Source organism: Papaver somniferum, chromosome 8, assembly GCF_003573695.1.
Source record: "Papaver somniferum cultivar HN1 chromosome 8, ASM357369v1, whole genome shotgun sequence".
In the NCBI taxonomy this organism is placed as follows: Eukaryota; Viridiplantae; Streptophyta; class Magnoliopsida; order Ranunculales; family Papaveraceae; genus Papaver; species Papaver somniferum.
The window spans coordinates 104,237,318-104,249,202 of NC_039365.1; the positions used below are offsets into that span (position 1 = coordinate 104,237,318).

Genomic DNA, 11,885 nt, shown 5'->3' on the forward strand with positions numbered 1-11,885 from the left:
AGATTTTGAGCTGAGTATAGCTCGCTTACATATTTCTCGAAATATGTGTTGGTAAGATTTTGCTTCGACCAAGTTCATCCTATATCATGAGAAAATTGGCGAGTAACATCTTACATGGTTTGTGCAATACAATTATTTGGTGTAAGACTTGGAATGTTTCGATAATGATTATTTCAATATCTTGAAAATTGCTTTGATGCTAATAGTGTGTGAAAACGGCTATTGTCATTATAGAAGAATGTTTCAATGATTGAAATAAAGAATTAAAAACTTGTAACCGTCTTTGGATATAAGCATAGTGTGTTCGCACATTAGTATATAAGTCCAAAACCGGGAGCCTAAAGTATGCATACTTGTGTGTATACAAAAAGGTTGTAGTAGACTGGGTAAGTATGCGCACCCATACGCATACTGGCGGAAGTTCACGTCTGTGAATTTCTGCTGAGTTTGAAAACCAAAACCAAACTCATCTGGTTACCTAAAGTACGCGTACCCGTACGCATACTGGTGGAAAGTTCAAGTCCGTGAATTTCTGCTGAGTTTGAAAACTAAAACAAACTCAAATCCAATTACATAAGTACGCATACCCTTTCGCATACTTAAGTAGGTTACTTTATAAAATCGGTTGTGACATGAAACTAAAACATTTATCAATAAGGAATGAAATCTTTGCAAACCGTGGCTATAATGTCCATGTATTGATTCGAGTGAATCAAACCGATTTTGCTTCAATTGTGTTCTTGTAAATCCATGAGAATATAGCAATTGAACAACTCTTTAACTAGTTTCATTTGAGTCATTTTAACTAGTTACAGTTAAGATGAATAAGGTTTATATGAGAGTAATCATATAGCTAACCTCGGTTAACTATTTGTGAACCAACATGGTGTACACATTTGGGTACGGTTACATAAACCTAAATGAGGGTACATTTCATTTGTGTGTAACAAGCTAAGTTCGATCTAACAGTTGAAAGATATTAGCTTGGTTAAATCAGGTTTTTCATTTAACGGTGAGTATTGAATGCCTTTTTACCAACGTAACTTGGATTGCAAACCCTTATTTGAAAACTATATAAAGGATAACTTTAGAAACTGGGAAACCTAATTCCCACACCTCTTGTGTGTTACTAATTGCATAACTAGATTCGATTCTCCTTTAACCTTAGGTTTCTTCTTGAGACCCTGTAGGTTAACAACTTGAAGACTTCATTGGGATTGTGAAGCCAGATCCAACTATCCTATTTGTAGTTGTGTGATCTGATCTTGTTGTTTCTATTGTGATTGACTGCAATTGTAAAATTGGCTTGAGATTTATATCTCTGATAGGCAAGATAGAAAAGTAGTCACAAGCACCTTCGTCTCATCGTTTGTGATTCCAGTGTGAGATTGAATAGGGTTCAACTGCAGTCTAGTCCGAAGTTAATTGGTAGTAGGCTAGTGTCTGTTGTGGCTTAGTACAGTGTGGTGTTCAATCTGGACTAGGTCCTGGGGTTTTTCTGCATTTGCGGTTTCCTCGTTAACAAAATTCTGGTGTCTGTATTATTTCTTTTTCGCGTTATATTTTGTTATATAATTGAAATATCACATGTTGTGCATTAAGATCAATAAATTAGAATATCCAACCTTTGGTTATTGATTTACATTGATTGACACTTGAACATTGGTCTTTGGTACCGTTCAAGTAATTCCTCTTATATTCAATCGGGGTCGCAAATTTCTATTTGTTGATTGCGGATTGAAAAAAGAGTTAGAGATATTAAACTCTTTGATATACTTTATTCTAGATTGAGTCTGACTGTCTAGTTGATTCTATAGAAAGTGTATTGGAGTAAGACCTCTCAGATTTCCAAACGAATTGTTGGGTGTGGTTGTTAGACCCCCATATTTTCAATTGGTATCAGATTAGGCAAACCCGTTAAAGACCTTACAAGTCTGTGTTTTTAGCGATATGATATGGACAGAGGTGATATCTCTGTAAACGTACCACCAGTCTTCAATGACTCAAATTACTTGTGGTGGAAAATTTCTATGCATGCCTTTCTTCAAACGCGTGATTTTCAATCATGGGTTTATGTAGTTAACGGCTATGATGCTCCCGTTGTGGCAGTAGGGAATGTGACCGTTCCTAAGGATATTAGTACATATGACGCTGCTGAGATACTTGCTACAAAGCAAAACTCCGATGGTTTGAATACCATCATACATGCCATTACCCTGGATCTTCAGCACCATGTGACTACGTGCACTCGGTCTAAAGATGCTTGGGATATCTTCGAAATCGTATTCGAAGGAAATACCAGTGAAAAGGAAGCCAGGCTTCAAAACATATATTCCGATTGGGAAAACCTTCGTATGGAAGATGAAGATTCATTTGATGAGTTCATGTAGTGGTCTACACTACAATCTGGTCTCAAGAACAACCCTAAAAGCTTAGAGCTAAAGAAAAACGTTTCTCAGATTCAATAAATTCAATAATGTCCACTACAGAGAGATATTGGGAAGATAATTATGATTGGCACATGCGCCCATCTCACACTTGCTTCCTAATAATTACCAACGGTAAGTAAATAGTAAAATAAATGTGATATTAAGGAACCCGACAGTGGATAGCTCTTAACAGTGGATAGCCCTTAAGCTGGGACATGATAAATGCCCTTTCCTTCTAAAGATCCTTGTCCTCAAGGATGAAGTTTTCGAACTGTTCAGCTATGAACTGCTTGTCTTCCCAGGTAGCTTCACTTTCAGTCATATCCTTCCATTGTATCAATATCTGTGGTATTTCCTGTTGATTTTTCTTGATCTTTCTGGTAGCCAAAATCTTCAAAGGTTCCACCTTGATGTTGCCTGCTGAGTCAGTGGTAGGCAGCTTTATCTGAAGTACCACTCCTTTTCCTACCTTAGGTTTAAGCTGAGTGACATGAAAAGTGGAATAGATTCTTGAACTGGCAGGTAAATCCAGTTTATATGCCACTGCACCTATCTTGGCTAACACCTTGTAAGGACCATAAAACTTGGATGCAAGCTTTAAATTTCTTCTCAGCTGAATTGAAGTTTGGCGATATGGCTGCAGTCTCAAATATACCAGTCTCCTACTTCAGAAGACCTCTCAAATATTTTCTTGTCAGCTTGTTGTTTGACTCTGTGCTGTGCCATCTCAAGAGTTTCCTTCATCGCTTGAGTCATCAGTTGTCTAGTCTTCTACTGCAGCATGAACTCCAGCTTGAGATGATAGAATGCCAAATTGAGGAGGTGCAAATCCATACAACGCTTGGAAAATGGAGTTAGCTTCAGACTAGTGTGATAGGAAGTATTATACCACCACTTAGAAAGTGAGAGCCATGTAACCCATGTTGAAGGCCTATAGCTTGTCATGCATCTTAGGTAAGTCTTTAAGCATGCATTTACTCTATCTGTCTGCACATCAGTCTGAGGATGGTAGGCAGTGCTCATGTGTAATGTGGTTCATAATTTTACAAATAGGGCTTTCAGAAGTTGCTCATAAACACACTATCTCTGTGAGATATTATTGATTTGGGTAGCCCATGTAACTTAAAGATAGAGTCAATGAATACCTTGGATACTGATAAGGCAGTATAGGGGTGACTGAGGACCAAGAAATGGTTGTATTTGGTAAATCTGTCCACCACTACTAAGATTATTGTTCTTCCTTCAGATTTGAGTAGCCCTGTGATGAATTCCATGCTAATATGTTCCCATGTTGAATCTGGTATTGGCATAGGTTGTAAGAGCCCTACTGGTAAGGTGTTGAAACTCTTGTGCTGCTGAAAAATGTCATATTCTTGTACATATTGCAGTATCCGTTGTTCCATTCCCTTCCGATAGAAGTATAACTTAGCTCTCTGATAGCTAGATTGGGAACCTGAACGCCCTCCTATGGCTGAGGTATGAATTGCTTCTAATATCTTCTTTCTAAGACAACCACTCACACCCACATATATTCTATTTTTGAATCTCAACACACCTTGTTGGTAGCTATAGTTCTCTACTGGATCAACCTGAATGAGTAACTTATAAATAATATCACTTGCCATTTGATCTTCTGTGTAGCTGTGTTGGATTTATTCCACCCATGAAGGTTGAATATGTGTTATGGCATTACAGTTAGAGTCCTCAGTCATTACTACCCTGGATAAGGCACCTGCTACCTTATTCTCAATACCCTTTTTATACCTCAACTCATAGGTGTATCCCAAGAGTTTTGAAAGCCATTTATGCTGCAGATTTGTGTGAATTCTCTGTTCCAGAAAGTATTTAATACTCTGATGGTCAGTATATATGATGAACTGATTTACTATTAAGTGAGTTCTCCACTTAGTCACTGCCATGACCACTGCCATCATCTCCTTTTCATATGTTGATAGAGCTAAAAACCTGGTTCCCATTCCCTTGCTAAAAAATGCAATGGGTCTTTTGTTCAGCATCAAGACAGCTCCTACCCCTGTGTCACAAGCATCAGTGGACAACTCAAAGGGCTTTGAGAAATCTGGTAGTACCAGCACAGGAGTGGTTATCATAGATTATTTCAGTTGTTCAAATGACAGTTGGGTTCTTCATTCCATAAGAAGTTATTCTTCTTAAGCAAGTTAGATAGAGGCTTACAAATCATTACATACCCCTTTACAAACTTCCTGTAATATCCTGTAAGTCCCAAGAACCCTCTCAATTCCTTGATAGTCTTTGGTGTAGGCCAATTATTCATACAAGAGATCTTCTCAAGGTCTGCAGCTACTCCTTCCCCATTTATGATGTGACCCAGGTACTCAATCTGTGACTGTCCAAAATAACATTTGCTTAACTTGGCATAAAGAGAGTGTTCCTTGAGGAGAAACAGAGTTGAAGTGAGATGTTGTTGGTGAGTCTCCAAGTCAGGGTTGTATATCATAATATCATCAAAGAAGACTAATATGAACTTCCTCAAGAAGGGTTGAATACATCATTCATCAAAGCTTGGAAACTTTTAGGAGCATTAGTCAATCCAAATGGCATAATTAGAAACTCATAGTGTCCCTGGTGAGTCTTGAAAGCAGTCTTGTGTGTATCTGACACTGCCACTCTTATTTGATGATATCCTGCCATCAAATCAATTTTAAAAAACACCCTTGAGCCTTTTAGCTCATCTAGTAACTCCTCAATAACTGGAATGGGGTACTTGTCTTTTATAGTTATCTAATTTACCTTTCTATAGTCTACACAGAATCTCCAAGTCCCATCTTTCTTTTCAACTAATAAAATTGGGGAAGAGAAAGGATTGTGGCTAGGTTTGATAATCCCAGCATTTAGCATTTCTTGTACTAGCTTTTGCACTATCTCCCTCTGCACATAGGGAATCATATAGGGTCCTTGATTTGGAGGAGTTGAAAGTGGTTTAAGAGGAATGTGGTGATCATGGTTCATGTGTGGAGGTAGGGTGTTAGGTTCTCTGAACACTGACTCAAATGAGTTAAGGAGAGGCTTAAGGGGTACAGGTATAGTGGGGTCAGATTCAATGGCTCTGAGTGAGACTAAATGTGCCATGAATATTTGCGTCTTCTTCTCACTTCTTAAGAGTTTGTCACACTCATCACCTGTCACTAAGGAAATACCTGGAGTAGTGTCTGACATTCCAGTTAGTTCAATACATTCACCCTTCCTATTAAAAGTAATGGATAGCTTGGAGAAGTCAAATTGCACAGGGCTAATAGTCTTCATCCAATCAACTCCTAAGACCATATCACAACCACCTAGGGGCAACAGTCTCAAGTCAAATTCAAACTGATGGCCCTGCATACTCCAGGGAAAACTTGAGCATTTAGTTGTGCTAACCAACTTGTTTTCATCATCTACAGCTACTTGGAATGAAAGAGTTGATTCAATACAGTGGTCACTAGCTCTATCTACCTCTGGGTCTATGAAGCTATGTGTACTCCCACTATGTACGAGTATAGTGAGTGACTTTTTGTTTCTAGACCTCTTCTCTTGATGGTATTATGAGAGATATTACCTGAGAGAACATGTAGTGATATTTCTACCTCCTCCTCTGCTAACTCTTGAATGAGTGGTGATCTCCCAGGTGACTCTTCTTCAGACTGTGCAGAATCCTCCTCATCAGCAGCTAACATAAATAGTTGTTGCTTCACACACTTATGCCCTTTGCTGAAGACCTCATCACAGCTGTATCACAACCCGTTTCCCTTCTTGACCTCATTTCAGCATATGACAGTCTCTTGATGGGGGGCAGTTTGGAACTAGTTGTATTGCCTTGTTTTAGTGAGGGGGTACTGGACCTTGGAGAAGTCAAAATAGCTCTATTGTTGTTGGGTATATGTATAGGAGGTAATTTTGGTGTTACCTTGCTTCTCCTTGCAGTGGTTTCTAAGAGTGCTTCTTGCATTTTGGCTAAGTGAATGGCCTGCCTCAATCCAGTAGGGTTAAACATTTGTACAACTATCCTTATTTCTTCCTTCAACCCACTGATCCAACTGGAAGTGAAATATTCTTCAGGGAGGTATTTGTTCTTAGCAATCATTAAGGCCTTCATCTCTTCAAATATCTCTTGATACTCCAACACGGTACCAGTTTGGTTCAGTTTATTGAACTCACCTACAATGTCATCATGACCCAACTCTTGAAATCTCGAGGTGATGTCTCAAATGAAATCTTCCCATATTATATCTTCCTTACCCTCTTGATAATATTGGAACCACACATAAACTTTATCTTCTAAGTATAAGGAAGCCATGTGTACTTTCTGCTCTTCATCCAAAGGATGGAGCTGAAAATACTTTTTACAGTTTCTAATCCAAGATCTAGGATTAATCCCTCCAAATCTAGGAAAATCAACCTTAGGTTTATGATGGTGAGAATACTTATTTGAGAAATACGAGTTAGTATTAGTACCTCCCATATTTGACCTGTTACTAGAGTCCGATCCTACTTGATTATTAGCAGAATCTGTTTCCGATCTTGTTTTCCTCATAGATTTATCTACCTCCTGTGTTATAATAGCCCCCATACCACTCATCGTTTTTATCAGTTGAGATATATCTGCAGATTTCTTTGCTTGAACATCTTCTTGTCGTTTGATACTTGCCTCCATTTTATCTTGTAATTCTTATTGACTTTTGATGAGAGCAGTAACCTTCCTGCTAAGATCCTCAAAGTCCTTTCGATTCACCATTATATCAAGTCCTCAGATCGAGTGCTCTGATTTCAATTGTAGTGATCTACACTACAATCTGGTCTCAAGAACAACCCTAAAAGCTTAGAGCTAAAGAAAAACGTTTCTCAGATTCAACAAGTTCAATAATGTCCACTACAGAGAGAGATTTGGAAGATAAGTATGATTGGCACACGTTCCCATCTCACACTCGCTTCCTAATAATTACCAACGTTAAGTAAATACTAAAATAAATATGATATTAAGGCACCCGACAGTGGATTGCCCTTAACAGTGGATAACCCTTAAGCTGGGACATGAAAGTTTAATCACAAAGTGTCTGAAATTGTTAATGCATCTTTTACAGTAGGTAAGACTATTCCTGAAAAGGACATTGTGATGAAAATTCTCAGATCGCTACCATCTAGATACGATTATAAGAAGCATGTCATCGTTGAGGGAAATAACTTTGATACTCTTTCCAGAAGTACTCTTGTGGGAAAGATTAAATCACTTGATCTTGATCAGAATACAGTCAGAACTTCTGCGTTTAATGTTGTGACCATTCCAAGTGAAGCCTCTAACTTGTCGTGGGCAGATGAATGTTGTTCTAGTCATGTTGATTCTAATAAATCACTGATGACACAAAAGATCAAGGATATGGTAAAGAAAAGCAAAAGATCCGAGAAACTGTCTCCTCTCTCTATTGCTTCTGATGATTCAAGTCAATAAAAATCTCAGTGTTAGTGTGTACGGAAAGTTCAGCCTTCTCGGCAGAAGTTTCATACAATTCAAACTCCAGTTTGGAATGCGAACCTGAAACCGAGAACCTAGAATTTCTGAATAAGTTTAAAGAAATTCACCAGGAAAATATTCATCTGAAAGAACTGTTGAATAAACTTGAATTATCACTACAGGTGAAATCTCTTGAGATTGACTGTCTTAATGATGAATTCACCAGAACCCTATTTCTAAAAGAAAAGGATATCAATTCTCTCAAGTGTGACCTGCAAAGGTTGTTAGGAAGCTCAGACAAAATTTCAGCAATATTATTTGGTCAAAAGGATTTTGGAAACACACAAGGTTTAGGGTTCAAAGGTAAGACTGTAAGCACGACAAACTCAGTTGTTCCAACTGGTTTTGGATCAATCAAACTTGAGCGTTGTGATAAACGGGTATCAGCTCTTCAAAGCAAATCTTCTTTTCTCTGCTCTTTTTGTGGAAGTACAAGTCATGTCCAAAGTAAGTGTTGGAGATTCAAGAGGAACTATAAAAGAATTATCAAACTTCAAGATGACATGCAAAAGATGAATCCGACTATAGAGAAGCAGTCAGAGACGCCTAGGTACAAGAAGAAATCCAAAAGAATCAGAGTTGGATGAGGTAAGTCTGTTTACTCAGCAAACTTTGAAATGTCACTTGGTGACACAAGATTTGAACACTTTGTTCACTCTATTACTATCTAAACCATAGTAATAAATCGTATCCTTATTTTGGACTTGAAAAATAAGGATTACTTCAAGGTTGATTCAAGTCTTGTAAATCTTTTGTTTATTTTTCTGTTCCATATTGAGCAAGTAAATATTTTATTGTTAAGATTGATAATGGATCATGAACTGTGGAGACTTTTTCAAGGTCCTTTAGGGTTTTGCTATCCTGGAGTCTATTTATGTTCATTTGTGAACATCACTGTTCTTTACCTTCTTTTCTAAATATATAGTCTCATGGCCCCTATAACTAGAGGTACCACGAAAAGAGATATTGTATAAGTAGTTAATGTGTATCTATGTGAAGGAATTTCTTCTTCAAGGAAAAGGAAGGCGAAGAACACGACTGATGATCCAGGTTCTTCCTCTAACTGTCTATTTTGTGTTTGTCATTCCGATAATAACTTTAGAGCTATGGTGAAGGATTTCATCGGGAAAAGGAATGATTTAAAATCTCGAATCATTTCTTCTATAAGAGATATCTCTCACTATGAACAAATGTTGTCTCTAACAAAGAACACTCTGCGTGAACTGAAAAGAGAACTTAGTGAGTCAACTAATATTTTTGAAGATTTGGAGGAATTGAATGATCCCGTTATCAATAGCTTTTTCAATAATGAGAAGGAATTCTATGTAGACCCTGAGAAAGCTCTACAATGTCTAGTAAATCTTCTTTTTATGTTTTTAGAAGAATAACTAGGGTTTGGAATAGCCAGTATTGTGAGTACACATAGTTATGTCCAACGATTTTCATCTTCAATGTTTTTAGATTTATTTATTTTAAATTCTAAGTTTCTGGAAGATGATTTTTTCAATTTTAATATTTATGATTTTATATATTGCAAAGTGTTATGGGATATGTTGTTTACGTCCGTGAACCTGTGACTGTCCCATATTTGTTCAAAAGTTATCTCTATTATGTCGGTATGAAAGTATTTATAAAAGATAAAATGAACTTTTGACATTACAAAAGTTAAAGCCTTTTATGTCATTGTTTCGATGGAAGAAAGGATAAAACTTTTGTTTACAAGGATTAAGTCTATTACATGTCATTGTGCAAATAGTGATGAAAAATAGAATGAATCCTTGTCTATTCCGCAGTATTGGTCAATCTCCGATCCACATTTTTGTGCATATATTGCGTTACTCCATAATTTTACTTATGATTGAGCATGACCAATTGAATTGATCATTCTCTTGTGGTCAGTTTAGTTGTTGCTCCGTAAGTTCTCTTATGACGAGCATGACCAATTGAATTGATCGCTTTCTTGTGGTCAATTTAGTTGTATAATTCCAATTGAATTAATTATGGGTTTTCTTGTGGTTCATTTAGTTGTGCATTTCAATTGGAATAATCATGGATTCTTTTGTGGTTAATTCAATTGAATACTTTGGATTCAAATTCATGTTTTCATGTGATTTGGTTATGTCCAAAGAAATCCTTCTTTTCTTGTGAAAGTAAGGTCGTCTTTGTTGTTCTTTCGGGAATGACATTTTATGGGGGAGAGTTCTTTTTGAACTTGTGCTTAATTGCCATATCTTTGTGGGGAGTGCGGCTGTGGAATATTATAGGGGTTATCTTGTATCTTTATAAACTCCTTGATGAATGCATTTAGCTTCGGTTTATGATGGCATCTAAATAAGTTGATATGGTATTCTCTTTTGGTCATGAAGTATTTCTATGAAAATTTCATGAGGATCCCACTAGTTTTCGTACCTTTGCCAATTTATATTGACAAAAAGGGGGAGAATTAATGTGTAGTGTGATACTACAAATACATATGGTTTACGGATCATTATGTAAGGGGGAGTGGTTTTCATGTCGAGATGAAGTATTGAATAAGGGGGAGTGATACATATCACCATAGTATTGTTGTCAAAGTTGTGATATAATTGAACTTTGATATTATGTAATAATACTATGACACTGTATAACAATGATTGAGAGCACTTTGTTTTCTCATTGTTATCGCTACGGATCTTCAACAACTATGATGCTGAACTTACAACCTTTAGGATCATGGAGTACTTGGAAGTAACGAAGATTTCAAGTCGCGTTGAAGATGCCAAGGAGATCAAGCATTTGGATAAGAAGCTACAATTTTTATTTATTTTGTAATCCATGTGTATTGATAGTTTTGTCATTAAAATTGACAAAGGAGGAGATTGTTAGAGCACTGCTCGGTCGAACTCGCATGCGTTGCTATCTCAAGCATGTTTGTCAATGTTAGTGATCAAAACTATAAGTCTTGATTTCTAGCCTATTTATAGATGTCTCGGACTAGGACATAGTTTGTGTAGTTGAGCTTAGAATTCACGGCGTTTATCACTTGAAGACGAAGAACTACTAAGGAGAGATTGTGGAACTTCATCGACAAAAGGTATGTGGAGACTTAAACTCATCTATCACTTGGAAAGCCTATTTCTACTCTATCTCCTATATTGAGACATAAGTCGTGTTACGATATAGTTTTCTCTATACACATTTGAGATTTCGAGCTGAGTATATCTCGCTTACATATTTCTCGAAATATGTGTTGGTAAGCTTTCGCTTCGACCAAGTTCATCTTATATCATGAGAAAATTGCCGAGTAACATCTTACATGGTTTGTGTGGTACAATCATTTGGTGTAAGAATTGGAATGTTTGGATAATGATTATTTCAATATCTTGAAAATTGCTTTGATGCTAATATTTTGTGAAAACGGCTATTTTCATATAGAAGAATGTTTCAATGATTGAAATAAAGAATTTAGAATCTTGTAACCATCTTTGGATATAAGCATAGTATGTTCGCACATTAATGTATAAGTCCAAAACTGGGAGCCTAAAGTATGCATACTTGTGTGCATACAAAAAGGTTGTAGGAGACTTGGTAAGTATGCGTACCCATGCGCATACTGGCGGAAGTTCATGTACGTGAATTTCTGTTGAGTTTGAAAACCAAAACCAAACTCATCCGGTTACCTAAAGTATGCGTACCCATACCCATACTAGCGGAAAGTTCACGTCCGTGAATTTCTTCTGAGTTTGAAAACTAAAACAACTCAAATACGGTTACTTAAGTATGCATACTTAAGTAGGTTACTTTCTAAAATCGGTTGTACATGAACCTAAAACTATTAGAGCATAGCTCGGTTGAACCCACCAAGCGTTGGTATGTCAAGTTTGGTTGTCATATTTTAGTGAGCCAAAACTCATTTTAAGAGTCGCTTGATTATGTACTGGAGTCAACTTCGT

The 11,885-nt window shown here is 36.9% G+C and overlaps 1 protein-coding gene across 1 annotated transcript; it reads right to left on the reverse strand.

Moving 5' to 3' along the window:
- Positions 1 to 2,664: 2,664 nt before the first annotated feature.
- On the reverse strand, positions 2,665 to 7,098 carry LOC113305882. The gene is made up of 8 exons (XM_026554874.1): positions 6,684 to 7,098; positions 6,287 to 6,602; positions 6,032 to 6,173; positions 5,199 to 5,783; positions 4,623 to 4,794; positions 4,148 to 4,506; positions 3,575 to 4,018; positions 2,665 to 3,066 (listed from the first exon to the last, which is right to left on the reverse strand). Exons 1-8 carry the CDS (start codon positions 7,096 to 7,098, stop codon positions 2,665 to 2,667), a joined length of 2,835 nt encoding a protein of 944 aa, XP_026410659.1.
- Between the last annotated feature and the right edge of the window lie 4,787 nt (positions 7,099 to 11,885).

Coding starts and splice junctions, on each gene's coding strand:
- LOC113305882 (XM_026554874.1), bottom strand. CDS start 7,098: ATGGAGGCAAGTATCAAACGACAAGAAGATGTTCAAGCAAAGAAATCT. Junction 4,795..5,198: donor TCTGTGTAGACTATAGAAAG/GTAAATTAGATA, acceptor TATTTTGGACAG/TCACAGATTGAGTACCTGGG. Junction 4,507..4,622: donor AAAGGGGTATGTAATGATTT/GTAAGCCTCTAT, acceptor TGGTACTACCAG/ATTTCTCAAAGCCCTTTGAG.